Genomic DNA, 22,223 nt, shown 5'->3' with positions numbered 1-22,223 from the left:
GCTCAGTGGGTTAAGCCTCTGCCTTCAGCTCAGGTCATGGTCTCAGGGTCCTGGGATCAAGTCCCACATCGGGCTCTCTGTCCGGCGGGGAGCCTGCTTCCTCCTCTCTCTCTCTCTGCCTGCTTCTCTGCCTACTTGTGATCTCTGTCAAATAAATAAATAAAATCTTAAAAAAAAAAGATGGTGAAGTAAGAAGTTAAGTGATAAAAACATTATAGTGGGATCAAATTCTGTTGGAAGTGGAGTGAAAATATACTTTGCCGGCATTAAGAAGATAATGTAAATTTTTTGACTTAAAGAGGAACTGCATTGTGTTTTTTTTAGTATAATATGGTGGTTTTGTATTCTTGTACTATTTATATTCCATTGGGTACATTTAAATAAGAGCTATGATGGTTTATATATTAGGGTCAACATAGACAATACACCCCAAACCATTTAAATTTATTTAAAAAAACATTTTAGGTGCCAACTCAAATATGTGTGGGGCATACATATTTTTAAAGGATTCTTTGGTGGGTATCAACAAAAGAGTTTGAAGACACGGTTGTCAGGCATGGTGTTCCAGGGGTGGTGGCCAAGATCAGAGGGAGGGAGCACGAGAGTGGCATTTTCCCTGGTGCCAGATTCTGCTAGCTGGCTGGGCTGGAGATGGTGTGGCTTCCTGTGTTCACCTGTATGGCGCTGCTACCAGCATGTGTAGGCACCCCCAAAAAGGTGATTTTGCCTGCTTGGACCAGTACTCTCTCCCCAGCATCAACCATTGTGCCTGGCACATAGTAAGCACTCAATAAATCCTTACTGGATGAATGAATGGCGGACACACCCAGCTCTCCCTTTGTTCAGGGCACTCTGTTAAGGGAGTCCAACTTCATCCTCACTACAACCCTGCAGTCATCACAATTAGTATCCCTGTGTCAGGGATGGGGAAACCAAGGCACAGAGGGGCTACATAATTTGCCAAAGGTCACCTATCAAGGGAGTAGCAGAATGGGACCCAGGCATCCTGACCGGAACCCTTCACCATGACACGTCTCTGCCCAAGGGCGCATGGGGCAGAGTCTGTGTCTTTGGGTTCTGAAACTCCAGGCACTTGGGGGCCCTCCACGAGTGTGATACGGTCCACAGCCATCTACACGGCCCCCTGCCATCCGCTCTCTCCTCCTAAGTGGTTTTCCTTCTCTCCCTGTTTAATATTTCAGTCAACACATCCTGGGACCTCCCGGAGTCCCCATGTTACTGACCTACTTACTTATCCAGCCATCTTCCTCATCCATCAGGGGCAGCATGGGGGTGTATGGAAGGAAGGAGGTGAGAGAGCGGGGAGCACCACGCACCCCTCCCCCCACTGCTGTAAGCAGCCTCCAGCTGACAATAGGCCAACATTAATAAAACAAGGCTGGGCTCCACGGTTAGGAGACCACAGGAGGATAACATTTATTTTAAGTGGCTTTCCAAGAAAATAGCGCTGGTTCCTTCCACCCTCTAGAAGGGTCTCCAAAGCTGCAGCGGCGTCAGGACATCTGTTTCTGTTCTGCTTATAAAATGGAGATACTTGGAAATCAAAGGTGGGTCCTTACCCCTTGGGAGTGAGGATTACAGCTCCTGTGATCCCACAGGCACTGGTGCCTGTCTTAACCAGACCCCCCTCCCCCAAACCTCCTCCCCCCCTCAGTCTAGCACAAAGTGTAGAGGACTACAGCATACAGGCTGGGGCCAGCTGCCTCCCCAGTCCTTTTACTAAAATGCCAGGTACCTACCTGGTCTCTAGTGTCCCCTGTCCAGGGTGACATGCTCTGTCTGGCCCCAGAGGCCCAGGACCCTGCTCCTAAGTTCTGAGTCCTAGGCTCTGGGGCTGGAGTCTTCTGTCCCCTCTCCCACTGGGGGGTGACTGTGGGAGGTGTCCCCTTTCCTCCTGTTTCCCCACCCCAACCTGAGGGGACCCAAGGACCTGCCGGTCAAAGGCTCCAAGTGGCACCCTGCTTCATCATGCTCCAGCGGGGAGAGGAGAGGAATGGTGGGGTGCTGAGTGGCTTCCCTGGAAAGAGATGTGTCCCTGTCTCCCAACACCCCTTGACCCCTTTCCCTGGCTCTCTCATCCAGCAGCCTTCATGTCCTCAAGACCAATCTCAGGGGCAGTGAGGCTCCAAGAGCAGCTGCAGCCCCTTCCTGGGGGTGAAAGCTGTAATCTTGGCTCTGACCTTAACCTCAGGACCCTTGACCTCTCGCTCTGGGGCCCCTGACTTCTTCCCTTGGCGCCCCAGTCGCGTCACCCAGGCGACCTGGGATGGTCCGGACGCAGATCCCTGGAGGCCGGCGCCGGTCTGGGCGGGGGGCCGAGGCCGGTTCTGGAAGGTGGCGCCCTCCCGCCCCCAGCGCCCGTGACGTCAGAGCCGGACCGGGTAAAGTGAGCGGCGGCGACGGCCGAGGCGGCGGGGCGCTGGGGCGGAGACGCAACCCGGAGCCGCGCGGACGGACGGAGCCCACGGCACAGGGCGGGCAGCCGCAGGCGACCCCGAGGTAACGGGGGAGGCGGCGCGGCGCGGGGACAGCGGGGTCCGGCTGCGAGCGGGGACGAACGCCAGCGCCGCGCGTGGGTCTCCGGGGCGAGCCGGGGCGCCGGACGTACGGGGCGCGGGGTCCCGCGGCGCCTCCCGAGCGCTCGGTGGGAGGAGGGGGACCTCGGGGGCGGCGGACAGCGGGGCGGCAGCCCGTGGGCCCCGGGTTCGGGCCCCGACGGCGCCCGCGGGCGTTCCTGAGCGGGAGGGCAGGTGCCCGGAGGCCGCCGCCGCCGCAGGTGAGCCGAGAGTGGGACGTCGGGGACCCGCCCGCGCCGCTGGGGCGCGCGGCTCCGGGGCCGCTCCTGCTGCCCGGACGAGGTCGGAGAGCTGCGGGTGCGGGGAGCCCCCCGGCCGGCCGCGGCCCCTCACCGCGCGCCGCGCCCGCAGCCCAGCCACCGAGCCATGGCCCTGAGCGAGCTGGCGCTGCTCCGCTGGCTGCTGGAGAGCCGTCACTCGCGGAAGCTCATCCTGTTCATCGTGTTCCTGGCGCTGCTGCTGGACAACATGCTGCTCACCGTCGTGGGTACGTACGGACTGGGCGGCCCCCAGCCCCGGAGACCCCTTCCCTGGGTGTCCCCCCCCCCCACCCCCATCTGAGCGCGCTCCGGGAAAGTTGGAGAACACATTTTGCAAAAACCTCTCCTTCCTCCCCTTCCCAAGTCTGCCGCCCTGGGCTAGTTGCAGCCGCGTTTTGTGGCTTCGTTTTTCCGCCTTTCTTTCTTTCTTTCTTTCTTTTTTTTGTGGCTTCGTTTTTCTGGTGGTCAGGTCAAAGAATGTGGCATCTGTTAAGACCCAGAACTTGTGTTTCCTCCTGATAATTTCCTGCTTCCCCCTGCCTACTTAGACCGCGATGAAAAAGATTCCTACTAAGAACCAGCCAGTCCCCTGGGTTCAAAATAATGTTACAATAATTATTGTGCCGGCCAGCAAGGTGGGTTAACAATTCGACCTCACATTTAAAGGAACAAGTCAACATCCCCCCCTGCAAAGAAGGAAGTGACACGTAAATATATCTTATCAGTGGGTGGCTGGAGATGGGAACGCTTCAGGATCTTTCCAAAAGCGATTTGAACAGTGTTGGTTTTAGTCTTTTCCCTATAGTGGATTTTTGAAAAACAATTAAAATCTAGGTTTCTTAGCACCATTAATAGCAGAGTGGTGTGTTTTCCCTTAATGTCCAAATTTTTAATGAATATATATATTTTTTAATTCAGATTCTCACGGGTGGGTTATTCCCGTCCTCTCCGTTGCCGGTTCTCACCTCCAGGATTACCAGAGTAGTGGGGCGCGTCGGAGTTCAGTAACAAGGCCCTCGCCTCTCCTTTGTGTTGAATGATCTGTTGTGCTACACGTGCCCGCGGCTGCTTTTACCTTAATTCTCCTTTGCCTTTATAGAAGTCTCAGGAATTTTTACGTTTTCCAGGTTGTGTGAGAAATTGCAGACTCCCACTCAAGTTGTAGATGAAGCGGGCCTGTTGCAGAATTTCCAAATTATTACTTCCTGTGGGTTTATCTTCCCCTAAGTCACATAATGAAATTTCGATTTCTATTTCCTGGATTCTTTGACTGAAAAGTCTTTCTGAGCCTCTCTCGGAAGAGCTCTCGTTGACCCCCAGGTCAGCCCTGAACAGACTTCAGACCCCGTTTTGCTTTCCTAACCTATTCCTGGGAGGGAAACCCGTCAAGGAGCAGCCCCACACGGGTGCAGAATCCCAGGCAGGTCCCTTCTGCACGGGAGCTGGTCCCGAGAGCAGACGGAGCCCTCACAGCCTCCCGGGGCTTTGTTTTCTCCCCGGAGCTCAGCGACGTGCTGTCCTTCCAGCGCCGGCACGGGGGTCCCCTCCCAGCGGCAGACCTGTCTGGGCCTCGTGTGGCATTTGATGCGCCCGTAGCTTTGCAGCCCTTTGACCCGGGGAGGGGGGCTTCCTCGAAGCCGCAGCCTCCCTGTTGTGTTTTTGTCCACAGTCCCAATCATCCCGAGCTACCTGTACAGCATTAATCATGAGAAAAATACCTCCGAGGTCCAGACCGCCAAGCCCGTGCTCACGGCCTCCACCTCAGGCAGCTTCGAGAGCATCTTCTCTTACTATGACAACGCCACCATGGTCACGGGGAACAGCACCCGAGAGCTTCACGGGGGGCGGCCACGGCCGGCCACCACGCAGCACACGGTGACGAACACCTCCACTGCGCCTTCGGACTGTCCCAGCGAGGACAAGGACCTCCTGAACGAAAACGTGCAAGTGGGCCTGCTCTTTGCCTCTAAAGCCACCGTCCAGCTCCTCACCAATCCCTTCATAGGAATGTTGACCAACAGGTAGGCGCCGTTATTTTGGCCAAGGAGGGATTTTGGCTTTGAATTTTTTTTTAAAGATTTTATTTATTTGTGAGTGCACGTGCGCCCATGTGGGGAGGAGCAGACGGGGGACCCAGGAGAAAGAATCCAAAGCCGACTGGGCACTGAGTGCAGAGCCCCGCACGGGGCTCCATCTCATGACCCTGAGCACGAAGCAAGAGCCGGAGGCTTAACCGATCGGGCCACCCGGGCACCCCTGGCCAAGGGGTTTATATTTCTGTTGTTCCCAGGTTATTTCTCCCTGGGGTTCTCTTTCTTGTTCACTCATCAGAAGGTAGAAAACCAGTGGTGGTGGGTGAGCTGGGGAGAGACCCCACCTCCTCTTTTCTTTCCTTAATCACGATTTCGCATTTGTTGCCCCCTCTGTTGGTCAGAAAGTAAGAAACCGTTGGAAGAGAATAAAGGGACCCTCCCCAAGTGGGAGAACTCAGATTCTGTCTAAATGCCGGATTTCATTAGTGCGGTTGCCAGACTCGCCCCGGGGCAGCAGGAACTCTGCAGACGCCGTGGCATCGTCATTGGATTCTGTGTGTCACTCGGCTTTGTCTGGTCTTCTCCCTCGGGTCATCCGCTTCCCTGTAGAGAGCCAGGGTGGTTTGCTTTCCAGCGGACGTGGTGAAGGCTCAAGATGGGATGTGGGGCATGGGGACTGTGGAGAAAGACCAGTATTCCTGCTAAGTAGGTGGAAACTTCTAGAATGCTGAGGCCATGGGAAGTGTAAACAGCTCCCCGGCCCGTTACTGAGCTGGGTCCACATGCACAAAGAGAAAAGCGAGGCTGTTTTCTGGATAAGTCAAACCAGCCAGTAATGCCCCAAATAATGCCCCAAGCTAGCTTTATGTTAATCTGGATGTTCTGGATTTTTTTTGAACCATCTCCTAATTTTGAATCACTGTTCCCATTTCCACTGTCAGTGGCCACCTGGCTGGTATTCTACAGGCAAGGTGGCCCAGCTCTGCCTGGTGCATTGGGGGCTCAACGCTGAGGACGGGGGGGGGGGGCTTGCTGAGAAAAGGGAGAGGCAGCCCCTGTGGATGTCAGCTGCAAAGAAGGGGAGCTGGCATGGTGCGAGTGGGGGTGGGTGGGTTGCCATATGCTTACTGTGGCCCTCAAGGCAGAGAATTGGTAGAGAGGGGAGTGCCTGGAGTCCTACTTGTGAGCCAGGCCCAGACACAGGAGCAGAGACCAAGATTATAGCCGGAAAGGAGGCTGTGGAAAGGCTGGGTGGGGGTGGGGGGCTCTGAATAAGGAAGGCAGGGCAAGCCGGATGGGCCAGGGCAAGGCTGGAAGAGACCCCAAGGGCCAGGCTGAGAGAGGAGGGGGCTTTTGTTGGGGGTAAGGGAGCACTTGGGAGCCACTAGAGGTTCCAAAGCCAAGTTGAAGAGTCCAGGAGCCAAGCACAGTTTTCAGTAGGTCAGCCTGGCACCCCATGTAGGCTGGGAGCAGGGACATCTTTACCTTGACCCAGGCTCTGGTCTGCAGTAGGGGAAACAGGCCCGGCTATGTTACTCACAGGACCCTTTGTTCAAATATTATTGAGCATCTCGAGACTATAACGACAGCATTAAAGCAAGCACAGGGCTCTTGTGAGAGGGGGGCCGGCTCTGGGACAGAGAAGAGGAGGTCTGTTTAGTGGGGGGGCCGTGGGGTGGTGGCAGAGGCTCAGAGAGGGGGATCTGGCTCCCCCCACCCCCCACAGGCAGCCCCGAGATGCGCACACAGGTTGCGATCACCTACCGGTGGCCACTTGGCTGGAAGCCCATTTTAAGCATTTGCAGCCTGACTCTCTGGATGGGGTAGCGGTGCCCCTGAATAAATTTTAACAATCCCAAGCCCCATCCATTCCCCCCCACCCCTCCAGTCTGTGTCAAGCAGCGTTACGAAGCTGCCGGGTTAACACAGGCTGAGCACGGGAGCCTCGCAAGGATGGGCTGACTGGGAGCCCACCTCGAAGCAGGGTTATCAAGGCGCCGTTTGCAGGTGTCCTTCTCCTTCAGGAGGAAAACCAAACAGCCATCGCAGGGTTGTTTTTCTCCACCTCCAAGAGTGCTTCTTAAAATACATCTGGTATAATTACAGAACACGTCTCCGGGTTTTGTGTTCCGAGAAAGCAAACAGCTCAAAGGCTATATGAGCAAAATTGAAGACATTACTGTAATAATGCCTTGCCAATCACTTGGGCACCAGTCATCCTAGCTGAGGAGTGTAACACAGCGTTCAGAAACTGGCATGAGCGTTCAATCATCCACATGCAAATGGCAAATGAAAAGCTTTTTTAAAAATCCCATTCTTGTTTTTAATGCTTTGCTTACACCCTGGGGAAGAAGCTTGTTTAAAGCCGGTGAGACCTTTTCCCCTATTAAATGCTCCAAAGGCTTTGAGACTGTAGCCACCCAAGGCTCCTGTTTGGGGCTCAAAAAATAAATAAATAAATAAAAAAGTTTTAAAAAGCCTTCCAAGGGAAACCTAATTTTGTTTTGTGACCTGTGAAATTCGGTCTATTCTTATGATGAGTAATCCACTTTGCAATTTAGAGCAAAACTGTAATCCCTACCCAGCAAATTGAAAAGCTTCTCTAGTGCTGCCCTATGATATGGCAACGCAAAGGAGTTGTAATGTTGATGTAGCGTGAAGTCTGTTGTCCCTCCAAAATGACCCTGGTTTTTGTGCATTTTTCAATATTTCCCAAGCCTGGTAGATACGAATTTTGGGGATTTGGGGGACTTGCGGCATTTCTGGATGCCCCACAGCTCTGCTTAGAGACGGATCTGTTCCGCTTGCTTTAGAGGACTTGCCCTGGTGAGCACCTGTGGAGGATATAGTCCTTTGATGTGATTTGTGCCAATTGCACTCTCAATTATGAACAAGTTGTGTGACTCCCACTTTCAGGGTTGTGAACACGTGTGTTTAATACAGCATTTTATGGTTGGTTATTATGTTTCTGATTAAGGACAGAATGGTTAAAAGCCCAGAGCCTCAGAGCTGGAGGGGACTCGATCAAGGACTTTGGAGCCTGCCCTACCATTTTGTAGGGAAAGGAGTTTACCGCTCTGGAAGAGAAGGCATCCACCCCGGGCAGCACAGGGTAGAGCCAGTGACCAGACTCTCTGTCTGGGTGTCTTTTTCCCTTCCTGTTCTTTCCACCTGCTCTGTGATTTACAGTTTTTACAGTTCACTTCTCGGAATCAACCATGCCCATCAAAATCTGTCCTCCCTGCATCATCTGTTTGGGCTCTCTCTAACTGTACCGGGCTGAGCCCAGTGAAAGTGAAAACCCAAACAGTGAGCTGTTGATTAATACTTCTTTTTAGAGGTTTATTTATTATAGAACATGTGCGCATGAGCTGGGGGAGGGATAGAGGGAGAGAGAATGTCAAGCAGATTCCTGGCTGAGCACAGAGCTGGACCTGGGACTCAGTGTCAGGACTGAGCTGAAAGCAAGAGTCCAGACATTTAACCCACAAAGCCACCCAGGTGCCCCGTGATGGCTGTTTTTAATCATCGAGTGGGGAGTTTAGAAAAAACCAGTGTGGGTTTTTTGGGACATGGACCCTCCCTCGCCTCCCCAGTCCTGGAAGAAATCTTTTTCTAGCCCCTGGTGGGATCTGGCACTGCTTGCCAGCATCTCTGCCGTGCTTCTGACAGTGGGGAAACGAAAGGCCTCCTACATCTCCAAAGACTAGGGAAACTCCCGAGAGGCTGGTTGGAATCACTCCTTTCTGGAGCCCTTTGCTGCAGCTGGGACCACCTCCCCCACACCCCACCAGACGTGTCACGACCGGACCCTCCTATTCACAGTCAAGATGCCGCTGCCTGAGTGGCTCTAGGGGCCGGTGACACGGGAGGCGGGCTGCCTGTCTGCTGTTGGAAGTATTGGCTAAGAGCCCTCCTTCCAAACCCTGAAAGTAACAAATGACACTTCCTGAGAAATGTTTAATTGCCCATTGGGCTGCCAATATACAAGTTTTATTTCTGTTTTATTCCTGTTTGATTTCATCTTCAGGTGTTATATTTTTATTGGAAAACGGGTGCCCAGAGAGGGAACGGAGGACCTTTGATTTTTGGCAAGGGTGGTGCTCGCATACCGCCAGCACACTTCCCAAAGCCCTTGGGTTCCATGCGCCTTGGTTGACTTGATTTTTATCTTTGAGGCTCTTGTGACTTCTAATTCCGTTTATTCATCTCACAACAGCAGCTGTGCGTCAAGGGAGGGATAGAAGGAATTCAGCTGGTGAAACAGCATCTGTTGTCCTCTAGCCCCGTGAGTGAAACTGAGGCATATGCAGACCTAACGGGAAAGTTCCAGGCAGACACACACCGTAACAGCACCTTTATGTCTCTCCCCACAAATCGGGTTAAGAACGGGGCGCCATGGTCTCCCCTCGCTTCCGTAGTAGCTGCCTCTCGAGAACCAAGAGCTATTCCGGACGCACCGGATGGCTGGGGAAAGCGTTAACTCGGGGTGCTGGGGCGCCGTGCCCCCGGCTTCCTCCCTCGGTCCTCCCGGTCCTCCTCCGCTCCCTGGTCTGCTTTTCATCAAGCCAGCATCAGTGGCTTAATTTATTTCCATAGTTACCTCGTGTCTTTGAAAGCCGGTTATTTGTCCTCACAAATCTTAGCCCACATCTGAATGACAAGAAGGGAGCCGCAGGGCACGGAGTGGCCACGGAAGGCGCCGCCGCGGGTAATTCTTTTCTCTTTCGCTTCAGCCGCTGGTCTGCAGTCGGCTTTGTGGGAATAAGCAGTGACCTTTTCAGTTCCTCCGCGGACAGGGAAACCAGCTCTTCTGGAAAGGGATCTCCCGTCCTAGATGTTGTTAGGATGGGGTGACCGAGTCTTCGCTTCTGAAATGGAGAGAAGCTGGCTGTGAAATCCGGAGCTTCTCACGGGAGCCGAGCCCCCACTTGAGCTGCATGGCAGGGAACAGGGGTGACCCCCACAAAAGTCAGAAGTTCCCGCTCGCACCCCTCCCTGCGTGCGTCTCATAGCTGAGCAAGACGGACCTAAGGACTAAACCTAAGAATTTTTTCTGTCTACGAAATGATGGGTGTCAGCGTCCTAGTGCGTTTCAGCAAATGCAAGGCATCCCTCTCTTTACTGAAGTTTACTGGGCCACCTTTCAGAAGATCATTGAAAAGGGAGATGCCACCTCTTGTTTCATCTGACGTCATTTGTACCCTTCTGGGTCCCCTACTCTGTGTCAGGCAGAGGGAGCCTGAGTTTTAACAGCCCTGAGAATAGGGCTTGCATTGGTCTCTATGGCAAAGATAAGCTAGTGGTATTAAAGAAAAAGGTATTGATTTTCCGTGATGTTTTAGGGACTGTGGAGTTTCTTCACTGGTGCGTAGGTATATATAAGGAACATAACTTTTATTGCTTTGCACTTTTTTCTGGGGATTCAATATATGACTCTTAGTCTTATTTCGATTGGATTAACTGCTCCCTGATGCCCTATAGAGGATGGCCGTGGGCTGGGATGACGCATAAGGGGAGAGTAATGGGATATTTCGCTAAAGGTTTGGTCTATCAGATGTAGCTCTGCTGAGCGCTGAGATGAGAGGCTGACTCAGATCTTCATGACTAATGTCACTTGAGTCTCTGTTTAGGAGACATTGTGGGGAAGGAGAAAGGGCATTGGTGATCTGCCCATCACTCAGTGACCCTGGGGCCCCGGACAACTTTCCTTTGGAGGCGGGCTTTTGTGGGGGGGCTAGGGGCAGAAGAATCGGAAGGTGGAGGGCTCCAGGGTCTGCCCGTTGTGCCCTGATGCCTTGCGGCTGAGCCCCAGGGCAGAGATGCTGCCTAGTACTTTCCACTGGGGAGCACAATCAGAGGTCTGGTGGGCACTGAAGGTATAGGGGGCATGAGTGTCTGGTAAGGGGAAGGAAACGCGTGAGCCGGGGATATCCGGAATGGTTGGCTCGCTCTGTCACCATGGTGAGCCACTCTATCTTTGAACCTCTGCTCTCTCATCCAGCATGAGGGTATGGACTGGCCAGCCTTTGAGTGTCTTTCCAGTTTGGCCATGTGGTTATTCCCTATGTGCTTATTAAAATGCCAAAGGGATTAAAAAAAAAAAAAACACGCACAAGAACAAAAAAAACCATAGCTGCAGTGGTTTTAAGGCAAACAAAGTACCTGGGTTTGGGATCAAGAATCCTATATAAGCACATACTCCTGTGGGCACGGAGCTCCCTGCTGTTAAACTGTAGACCAACCGTTCCACCCATGCGGTGTGATCCCACGCTCCTGTAATGGACATCCCCACGTAAGTGTATGCCAGCAGGACCAGATGCACCCCAGGCACTCAACATAGGCCTGTTATCTTGAGTTTGGGGCAAGTTACTTAGATTCCCTGGCTCTCAATGTAGTCATCTGAAAAATGAGGGTCCTGCCAGCTACCTCACGGAGCTGCAGTGAGAATCACAAGGGATTCCCTCGCTAGCTTCCTACTTATGGCCTTGGGAATGCCAGAGCCTCCTGGTAAGAAGCTACTCGAGATGTGCCCTGCCAGGTGGCCCTGGCCAGTTGTCAGGGCTGCAGACTGAGCATCGTGGCCCTGGTATTTCCACCAGCTTTGACAAATACATTGTTTCCCAAGGAGTGTGTTGAAAGGGGGAGAGAAGCCTGTGTTTATTCTAGGACAGCTACGAGCATTGCCATATTCCATTCCTCCCCCAAGTTGTAGAGGAGTTGCTGGGAAAAATGAACTGCCTGTGAGTTCTCTTCTCTGAGCCTCCTGGAAGTTTCTTTATTCAGTATCCAGCAGGGCTGTGTAGGGCTTGGGATTGTAAATGGGGTTCTTTTGCCTAAGTGAGTAAAGAGCACAAAGCAGCCAGCTCTAGGCTAGCTGAGGTTAGAGACTCTTCCGTTTGATGCCCACCTGAGCTGCTGTTTCGAGCTGGCATCCTTGCTGTTTGCCTGGTTGGCTCTGAGCCCCACCTTGTGAATTACAAGCTCATCTCGGGTCATAGTAAGGGAAGTTTTGTATGGGACAGTAGGAGAGCTGTCTGGGAATCTGGCATGATTTTGAGATGCTATTTGTATTTTTGCTAGTTTCTGGAGCACATGAAGCAGTTTAAAAAAAAAAAAAAAGTTGTGTGTGTGTGTGTGGGGGGGGTGAGTATGACCAGGAACTTTTGGAAAGATTCTATTTAAAGCCACAAACGTCTTTTGGCTTCCAGGGGAGGTGGTGAAGTTTGCAGGGAAAAGCCCTGGACTGGGCAGGATGGTCCCGAGTGAAATGAGCCCGAGAACATTTGACGAGTCACTTTTTCGTGCCTCTGTTTCCTCACCTGTGAGATGGTGAGGGGGTCATCTGCCCTTATCAAATCATTGAGCTGGTGGGCATAAGTGCTTGGAGAATTGAATGTGACTTTAAATGAAGGTATTGTTACCTTGATTTTTAAGTCAAGCCTGGAAGAGAAGAGCCCTTCCAGGCTGAGTGGCTGCAGACTCAAGACTCCTTGGTCCTTACTTGGTTCCTGTCCAGGAGCGTCTGGGGGTGGGAAGGTCTGGGGGTGGGAGGACACAAAGCCTGGAAATGTTCTGGGCTGTTCTGCCTTGAGGATGGCTGCTCAGCCAGCGTTGAACCCCCTCCCAGGGCAGCAGGGGCCAAGAAGCTGCCTTCACTCTACGGTCCCATCCATACGGCGGTCTGCTTGACTACAGGCACAGAGAGGAAAGAAGGAAGAGAGTGAGGGAGGAAACACTCTCTGAAACCTCTTCTGTGTCCCCTGGTAGCAGTTCCTCATCCTCATCTCATTCTGTCCTCCCTCCTGCGCTGACAGGTGGGCGGTGGCCAGCTCGGCTCCCATAGGTGGGCCGGTGTGATACCCAAAGACCAGGCAGGGTCTTCCCACCGCCCCTGTCCACCCCGGGGGCAGAACCCTGTATGGACTGTGGTCTTTGTGAGCAATCAGGATGTTGAATTTTTGCACAGAAAACGAGGCCTATTTTTCTAGGCTGGTCCCATTGAAGTCAATGTGGAGATAGACTCGAATATTTACTCGCATCCCAGCGCCTCTGAGATGTAGTCCCGTTGTCTCCGCCGCCAGTTGAATCACTCGATGAGCTTTTACTGGACTCATTCGGTTGCCACTGTCCCTTTGGAGAATCTCTAGCAAAGACAGTAATTAATTAAAGAATTAAAAAAGAAAAAGATGGGAGCCAGGGTTGTATATTTTAGACATGCTCTGTGTTACTTGCCAATATTGTGTTAACATTTATTGCAGAGAAATTTCTGTTCAGAGTGGCAATCGTGAAATGTATTCACGTTCGAGGTAGTCAAACATGGAAAGGTCACATAGGAAGCACCAACTATATGAATTTTCAGAAAAGTTGACCAAACACTTATCTGCCTGATCCCAAAGGGTAGGCAGGAGAGACTCTGTATAAAGCCTTAGAAAAATACAGAAGGTTGCCAGACGTTCCCCATGCTTCTCTTTTGCAGAATTGGCTACCCAATTCCAATGTTTGCAGGATTCTGCATCATGTTTGTGTCAACAATTAGTAAGTGTCTGCTGTTTGCCTTCTGTGTGCGGGTCATGGGATGGGCTCCAAGGACCCCACACTGGGAATCGAGGCTGCAACCCTGGGGTTAGGGTTTTGGGCATTGGCCACAGTTGCAGAAGGGGGTCAGTCGAGCTGTTCATGGCACAAAAGCGCCATCAGGTTAAGGGCTGGTTTCACATGCCCATGCGAGCTGGGGGGGGGAGGTCCCGGTGTCAGCTTGGCACTGACGCGCGGCCGGGCCGCTCCCTCGGCAGTGTTCGCCTTCTCCAGTAGCTACGCCTTCCTGCTCATCGCCAGGTCGCTACAGGGCATCGGCTCCTCCTGCTCGTCTGTAGCCGGTAGGTGTGCAAAAGCCCCAGTAAGTCAGGGCCCTGGGGCAGGGGCGGGGGCATCAGCCTTGCCCGCGGTGGCCAGCCCCTTGCAGAATTAGCGGGAATAATGCAGGGAATCCTGAGATTAGTGATGGTGCCTGGGGAGGGGGTGCTTAGGGAGGGTACTGGTTTTTCCTTGGCTTCTGCTTGGTCTTCCATTTCTGTGAATCTGGCCGATTTGGGAGATCACAGGTCTGGGTCGGAGAGGGAGGGTGGTGAGTCACAGATGATTTCTTTTGGTGCTCCCTGGAAAGCTTGGCTGCTGACCATTTCTTCTCCTGTTTAGGGATGGGCATGCTGGCCAGTGTGTACACGGATGACGAAGAGCGAGGCAACGCCATGGGCATCGCCCTGGGAGGCCTGGCCATGGGGGTGCTAGGTGGGCAAGGGCACCTGGAGGCCGTCCACGGGGAGGGTCCCATCTGCCGTTGGAGGAGGGCCCCAGTGTTCCCAGAGTCCACTTGGAGTCTGTTCGGTTATTCCCTACTTTCACGGAGCCTGTGAAAACCAGTGGACCTTCCTGGCCTGGGAGGATGTGGGCTCCCCTGCCTCTACCTCCCAGCCTGCTGGGTGACCTTGGGAAAAAAAAAAAAAAAAAAAAATCCCAGACCTTCACGGTCCAGATGTAAAATGAAGGCTGAAACAGGACGGTCTGCAAAACTCCTTTCTCTTGGGCATTCTCTGAGTTACCATCCCACCCGAGGACCTTCCCACCTTGCTATCTTCCAAGTCTGTCTCTCCCCCTGTCCTGGTGGCTGAAGGGAGACTTGGGTCCTCTGCCTTCTCTGTCGCATTTCCGGGCTTCACTTGCGAGCCCAAAGTTCTGCCCATGCTGGTTGATAAGGACCAAGGTTCTCGCTGACCCCTTTTCCTGTGCTCCTTAAGCAGCACAGTTGTGTGACCTGGGTCTGGTGTCTCTCTGGTCTTTACTTTTGGGGTGACCCTGATATGCTCTTGCCCATGTCTTGGGTATAGAACCGCTTGGAGGAAGTTGCCAGGGCAACTTGACCTGAATAGAATGTAGGGTGGCCAGCCCAAATACTTTTTGGAACAAAGTACAGACTCAAACTCAAGAAACAAATGGATGGTTCTGGTGGAGTTGGGGGGGGCGGGGATCAGTCCCAGGGCCTGGCGCCAGCCTCTCTCTTCCTTGCAGTGGGCCCCCCCTTTGGGAGTGTGCTCTACGAGTTTGTGGGGAAGACCGCTCCATTCCTGGTGCTGGCTGCCCTGGTGCTCTTGGATGGAGGTGAGTCCATGTGGGCACCTTGGCTATGACCTTGGTGGCTGTGACCTGTGTCAGCTGGTGACCCATTTCAGCAGGTGCTTGTGCCCACACCTCTTTCTTTTCTTTTTCTTTTTTCTTTTCTTTTTTTCCCCCCTCCCCTCCCTCTCGTAGCTATTCAACTCTTTGTCCTCCAGCCATCCCGGGTCCAGCCAGAGGTAAGCCCCTGGGGAAGGAGGGTGCGGCGGTGGCCACATCCACTTTTCTAACCCCTGTTTTCTGCTGACAGAGCCAGAAGGGGACGCCGCTAACCACTCTGCTGAAGGACCCGTATATCCTCATCGCTGCAGGTGAAACTCCCCTCAGCCTCCCCGATTCTTCTCCGCCCAAGCGTGGGGGGCGGATGGTGAGAGCCAGTGTCCGCTTTGCTGCCGGGAACGCTGGGCCGTAGAGAGTCATGAGCAGCCTAGGGGCTATACGTGCGTCATAAGGAATGACTTTCTTCCACCATTAATCTCCGCCCCTCAGCCAAGGTCCTCTGCTGGTGTTCATTTGGGGCAAAGAGGTCTGGGTCACGGAGATGCCCTGACCCAGAGCTTTGTTTGTGTCGGTGGCTGTCACTGTTTGGCCTTGAACTTCAGGAAGGAGTTCGTGGCCTCACTGCAGGCGTCGTCTGATTGACCTGGCGGTGCGTGAGGAAGGGCGGGCGGCAGAGCCCCAGAGGACAGCTCCCTTCCCGTGGAGAGGTCACGCTGTGCCGCACTGGGGAGGCTGCCGGGAAACCCCCTTTGTCTACAGAAGGTCCCAGCTTCGGGGTCTTGGCCTAGATGGGCTCAGAGGAAGCCCCGGTTCTGTGGTTTGTGGGAGGATAATGGGCCTCATTCCTCCAAGAAGCAGTCCTGCCAAGACCCTCTCCGAGACGTGGGCCTGGGACTGTCTGGCAGGGGGCTGGCCTTCTGCTGCCTGGGCCTGCACACGGGTCGGCAGCGGCCGTTGGGGTCGGCCAGGAGAGGGCAGCCCCAAGTGTAGCATCAGATGTGGTTAGTGTGAGATTGGTCTAAGCAGCTGTCACGGGCGCGGCTGGCGCTGTGGGAGTCTGGCTGAGCTGGACGGTGCCCTACCTGTGAGCATCCCAGTTCAGCCTCATCATGCCCCAGGCCGGCTTCATTGAGGCCTTCTGCTGCTGGATTTGGTTGGGGGGCACCTGTGTCACCCTGGTCTAGACCCTCTCCATCAGGCCAGCTGGTGCCAGTGCTGCGAACCTGGTGTGACTTCCTTATGCAGGGGACCTCTCTCTGTCCCTAGCACGATGTGGGGACCGTTCCAGTGCCCAGACACCCACGGAGCCCGGACTGTCTCGGGTGGAGTGAGGTGGTGTGTGGTGAGAGCGGACTCCCTGCAGCCCAGCGCCCACTGCCTGGGGCTTTCTTTGACCCTCACCGCCTCACCCTGGCTCAGGGAGGAAAGATCCATCCCGCACTGTCGGGTGACCGTATCTCCGGGCAGCCTTGGCAGAGGGAACTGGGGGCCAGGCCTGTCTTACTTGTTCTGGTGGGATTTTAACTTATGATGGTGACTGAGTGATGACCCAGAGAGATCTAGTGAAAGGAGCGTTTTATTACCATGCCAGTCAGGGCCCCCTGGGGAAGCAGCAGGTTGCCTAGGCCAGAGGTTGGCACAGGAAGGGCAAAGCAGGGCTGGGAGAACAGCTGGGGATTGGCAGGCTTTGGGGCTGGGGGCCGTCCCCGGGTGCCTGGCGCCCGGCCCTGGGGAGGTTTGGGGCCGGGGTGTCAGTTTGCTGTGTGAGAGGTGGACAAAGAAGGGTTCAGAGTATGGGCCCTGGGTCACAGGGGAGACATAATGACCTATCGGTTTGACCCTACTTAACAGACAGCAAATAGACCAACTGCGAATCTGGGAAGACAGCAGGGAGGGGAGGGGAGCCAGTCGTGTCCGCATCCTTTCTGTGTTCCATCTCTAACGTCAAGATTCATAAAAAAAAAAAAAAAAAAAAAAAAAAAAAAACCCTTTCTTCGTTATGTGAGCTCCTTAATCACCGTTGCACAATGTTCTTTGACTCAGGATTCTGGTAAATTAGAGGTTCCCGGGGACATGGCCCAGGAAGCTCCCAGCACCGCGGGGGAGGCTTCTTCCCTGATGGCTCTACCTTTACCAAGGGTTCTGCTTAACAGGGTGGTGATGAATAGTTGCAGAAATACCCTAAAGGGTAGTTGATTTAAAAAAAAAATCCCTCAGCAGCCCATCCATACTGAACGCACTGGGTTTGGGGACATCCCAAGCATCTTTAGAGATGTCTGTGTTCACTGCCCAGTAAAACAGGCTCAGGAGCGTCCAGCTGCTGGGGTCTGGGGGTGGCCCACACTGGTGGGCGGCCTCAGGCAAGTTACTTGGCTAATGAATTGGAACTCCTTCATCAGTGGGGTGGGATGGGTAATCAGATGACCTCTGAGACTCCCTCCCATTCCTTTATGACTCTGGGATTCTGGTTTGAAAACAATGTTTCTTAATACTTTGTTTAAATTTAATATTTAATTTTAGTTGTTAGTATTTCATTTTAATAGATTTAACTTAATATTTAATTATTATTTAGTAATGGGGATGATGATAGTAATAATAATAAACCCAACCTCCTCACTCTCCCCTTGACCTGTTATTTATCTTTTCCTCACAAAGGTAGAAGTTCTGGACCTCCCAGTGGATTGTGCTTTTGTGGGCATATGGGGTTTATTTATTTATTTTTTAAAAAGATTTATTTATTTATTTATTTGACAGATCACAAATAGGCAGAGAGGTAGGCAGAGAGAGGGGAGGGGGGAAGCAGGTTCACTACAGAGCAGAGAGCCTAATGCAGGGCTCGATCCCAGGACCCTGGGATCATGACCTGAGCCGAAGGCAGAGGCTTTAACCCACTGAGCCACAGTGGGTTAGGGCACAGGTGCCCTAGCATGGGGGGTTTAACTGTGTTTGGCATCAGAGATGCTCAAGACCCAAAACAGAAGCACACTAATCCTCTTCCTCCCTTGCAGGGTCCATCTGCTTTGCAAACATGGGGATTGCCATGCTAGAGCCAGCCCTGCCCATCTGGATGATGGAGACCATGTGTTCTCGCAAGTGGCAGCTGGGTAAGGACTGGAGTGGGAGCTTCTGATTCTAGAATTTTTGTCCCCAGGGTGAGTCCTATCTTTGTAGCCCTGTCAAGCTGCAGGTGCCAGGATGATAAAATGGTGGTTTCTGTTTGACACTTAATGGCGTCTGTGCTTAGGGTAGCAATGCCCTTTGGGGTCTGTTTCAACTCCAGTTTGTTTGTTTTGTTTTGTTTTGTTTTTTAATCATCCCTGATGGATACAGAATTAGCATAGAGGCATCAGACCTGGGCAGAAACGAGAGCACAAAAATACATTCAGCATCTCCCCATGTTTCTGAATTAGACTAGTTATGTTAAATGTATATGAACAGCAATAAAACTTATGTGAAAGAGGCTAACAAGCAGGATTTAAGAGGATTAGTTTTAACACTTCTCTTTTTTTTTTTAAAGATTTTATTTATTTATTTGACAGAGATCACAAGTAGGCAGAGAGGCGGGCAGAGAGAGGGGGGAAGCAGGCTTCTTGCTGAGCAGAGAGCCCGACATGGGGCTCGATCCCAGGACCCCAGAATCATGACCTGAGCGGAAGGCAGAGGCTTTAACCCACTGAGCCACCCAGGCGCCCCTAGTTTTAACACTTCTAATTTAGAAAGTAGTGCATACTTTATTATTAAAAAACAAAGTATATAGATCAAGGAAGTCAGTCTTAAAATCTCAAGTTCATCTTTCCTCCCAGCCCAGTCCTCTATGATATTCATCGTTAATAGTTCTGTGTCTTTTTCCAAATGGTTCTGCATTTATCGCCATGTTCGAGATGCTTAAAAGCCCAACCCAAGTGGGATCTTGCCAATTGTATCCCTGTGTGACCTCTTATTTGTTCATGTTTTCATGTCAGAATGGGTAGATTTAATTTTCAAAATTAATTACATTTAAATTTTTATCAGTTACACATGTACTTAATGTTTAAGTAAAATAACATTACTAGAATTATAATGAGAAAGCCAACAGTCTTTGCTCCATGCCTCCCCATCTCCAACCCCCTTTCTCAGATTTGTTCAACTTCGATGCTTTTAGATATTTCTTCTGCTAATTTATGTAATTCTGCTAATTTATATAATATGTGTAACTCCTGTTTTGTTTTTTTTTTTTTAAGTTCTCCAATATCTGACATTGTCTACCAGCTCCCTAATGTGGTAGATGGAGATTTAATGCCATTATTATTTCACCTGAAAATATCAAACAACCAACTCACCTGTTTTTCTCAACTTCTATTTTCTTAAAAGTTATACTACGTTTGTTGTTTAGATTGGCATTCAGTATTGCCATTATTGTGACTACATAAATATTCAAAGAAGAGCTATATAGAGTTTTGTGACTATTTCTTTTTATAGACTTTTTGTTCATAAAGACTACATTGAAAACGAAGAAAATGGAAAGACTTTTGTTTTTCCTGGAGTTCGTTATTGCCATGTCTTTCCATTTTCTTCGTTTTCAATGTAACCTTTATGAACATATTCCCAAACTCTGACAGAGGTGACAGGCCCTCTAAATATGGCCAAGTATATCAGCAAGCCCACCCTATTTGTGTTTTTGCTTGTTTGTGGACATTTGTCGCACATTACTTTGTCTTGCTCCAGTCTGGACTTATTCACTAGGTCATCTTAGGACTTTCCTCTTCCAGTATTTGAGCATCTTTGCCTCTCTTCTGTTTCCTGTATCCTTCTCCTCTATATTCCTTTCTCTTGGTTTACTCTATCATTATGATGGAACACATCCTCTAGCTGCTTTCTGAGAGATGGTGAAGTGCAGGTAAAGTTTTCAGGGATCCTGCATGTCAACAAACATCTTTATTCTCATATTTGGTTGACTTAGCCTATTTGAGTGTATGATCCTTGGTTGGAAATTTCTTTTCTTTAGTTCTTTTTTCCTTTCCTTTTTTTTTTTTTTTTTTTCTTTTCTCCAGTTTTGAGGCCAATGTCCTATTGTGCTCTAGTGTCCAGGGTTGCTGTTGAGGAGGCTAGTGTCCGTCTCATTCCCTATCTTCTGTAAGTGCTGGGAGGATCTCTTCCTCTCTAGGTTATGAGTGTCTATGATGGTTTTTGCAGTGGGATCTGTTTTCATCTGTACTGGGCACTTGTTTGGTTAGCCTGTTCACCAGAGAAGCTGCTCCTTTTAGTTCTGGGAAACCATTTTTTAAAAAAAATTTTAATAAACATATAATGTATTTTTATCCCCAGGGGTACAGGTCTGTGAATCGCCAGGTTTACACATTTCACAGCACTCATCATAGCACATACCCTCCCCAATGTCCATTTCCCCACCACCCTCTCCTGTCCCCCCTCCCCCCAGCAACCTTCAGTCTGTTTTTTGAGATTGAGTCTTTTATGGTTTCTGGGAAACCATTTTGTATTATTTCTTTAATTAATCCTCTCCCCTATTCTATTTCCTCTCTTTTACTGTTAGTTTTTTTGATTCAATGTTGGACCCTCTGTGTTTTATCCTTTTAATTTATCTTGCCTTTTCTTATTTCCAGTGATTTCTTTATTTTTTTTTTTAAGATTTTATTTATTCATTGGAGAGAGAGAGCTCGCACACAAGCGGGGAGAAGAGGCAGAGGGAGAAGCAGACCCCCTGCTGAGCAGCGAGCCCAGTCTGTGGGGCTCAGTCCCAGAACTTGGAGATCATGACCCAGCCGAAGGGAGAGGCTTAACCACTGAGGCACACATGTGCCCCTATGCTCATTTCTTAATCTTCATTTTCTAAACTGTCTATTGAAGCTTTGCGCAGTGGCAGTATCGTAGCCAATGAGGTTTATCCGAGGTGTGATTATTGCTAATTAAACTGTCTATTGAATTTTTATAATTGATTCTTCATATCTTAAATTTGAAGAGCCCTTTCGTATTTACTCTGAGTGGTTTTGTATGTGTGGAAGGGCCATTGAAATAACAACCTCTTACCATTTAGTAGGAAGACTTCCACTCACTTCCCAACGCAGCGTCTCATGCTGTCCCTGGTCTCCATGCTGCCTGGGGCCCCTGGGCTAGTTGAGTTTGGTTTCCCTAAAGAAGTGGTCTCCTGCCAGGGTGAGCAGTTGAGAGCTGGGGAGTCCAAGTGCTCTTAAACCAGCCTTTCAAGCGTCTTTCCTATTGACGGCCTCAGCCTTACATTCACAGTACCTGGAGCCTTCATTTTTCTGAATGTTCTGGGTTCTGAGGCACAAAAGCTCTTGCTTCTTGTTGGCTTCCCCATGTGCAGGTGGAAGGTTCCAGTGTTTTCTGCTGTGTCCCTCACTGGTCTCTCTCTGCTTCTTTCTCCTTCTCACTGCATTTTCTCCTTTTTCTTTTCGTCTGTTTTTGGGCATGGAGGGGGAGGGTGTGGAGTTTTCTTTTGTTCCTTTATTAAAATTTAAACAGAATTTGGGATGGGAATGGAGGAAAAACCTATAGATATAATCTGCCCTGTTTATCCAGAAGCCTGTCATTCATCTTAACGATTGGATATTGTTCTATTTTAAGGTTATACCATAAATTATCCGCCAGTTGCTATCACTGGCAATTTGGGTTAGTTTTGGTTTTTGCCATTTTGAAACCATACTGTAGCAAAATATTCTGATATGCTTTCCTGTTCATGATTGGAAGTGGAACTGTGTGCAAATTCCAGAAAGTGTGATGGGCTTTCGGTAATTAGTAACACTGCACTAACACGAGTACTGTCAGTCTTTCCTAGTTGCATATGTGAGAAGGGGGGGGGTGTCTCATTTTGATTTATTTTTTGCAAATTCTTTGAGTGCAATTGAACATCTTTTCATGTGTTTATTAGGCATGCCTATTTCCTTTATTGTGGATTTCTTATTAAGATACGTTGCCCATTTTTTCTGTGGAGTTGGGTCCTCACTGATTTTAAATATTCTTTGTATGTTTATTAGTCCTTTATCAGATGTTTCACAAATATTGCCTTTGTTTTGTTGTATGTCTTTTGCGTTTAGAAATGTTTTTACCGCCCACTCAGGACCTCTGAGATGCCGCTGGTCAGAGTTAGCATCCTGCCCCTTCATGTCCTTGTCCATTTCAAGGGAAGCTCTGGGGAGACCCTC

General features: G+C 50.8%; 1 protein-coding gene across 1 annotated transcript in view; it reads left to right on the top strand.

Moving 5' to 3' along the window:
- Positions 1 to 2,963: 2,963 nt before the first annotated feature.
- The window catches only part of SLC18A2 (solute carrier family 18 member A2), a gene marked incomplete at its 5' end in the record, with an annotated part of 35,487 nt that continues 16,227 nt past the window's right edge, over positions 2,964 to 22,223 (top strand). The window contains 9 exons of the mRNA XM_080823711.1: positions 2,964 to 3,084; positions 4,527 to 4,878; positions 13,370 to 13,428; positions 13,686 to 13,769; positions 14,089 to 14,181; positions 14,959 to 15,048; positions 15,199 to 15,242; positions 15,314 to 15,374; positions 18,072 to 18,167. Coding sequence (XP_080679837.1) covers positions 2,964 to 3,084; positions 4,527 to 4,878; positions 13,370 to 13,428; positions 13,686 to 13,769; positions 14,089 to 14,181; positions 14,959 to 15,048; positions 15,199 to 15,242; positions 15,314 to 15,374; positions 18,072 to 18,167 — 1,000 coding nt within the window. The remainder of the gene's footprint in view (positions 3,085 to 4,526; positions 4,879 to 13,369; positions 13,429 to 13,685; positions 13,770 to 14,088; positions 14,182 to 14,958; positions 15,049 to 15,198; positions 15,243 to 15,313; positions 15,375 to 18,071; positions 18,168 to 22,223) is intronic.

This window comes from Martes martes (assembly GCF_963455335.1).
Source record: "Martes martes genome assembly, chromosome: 14".
Classification (NCBI taxonomy): domain Eukaryota; kingdom Metazoa; phylum Chordata; class Mammalia; order Carnivora; family Mustelidae; genus Martes; species Martes martes.
This window is presented reverse-complemented; position numbering and strand designations above follow the sequence as displayed.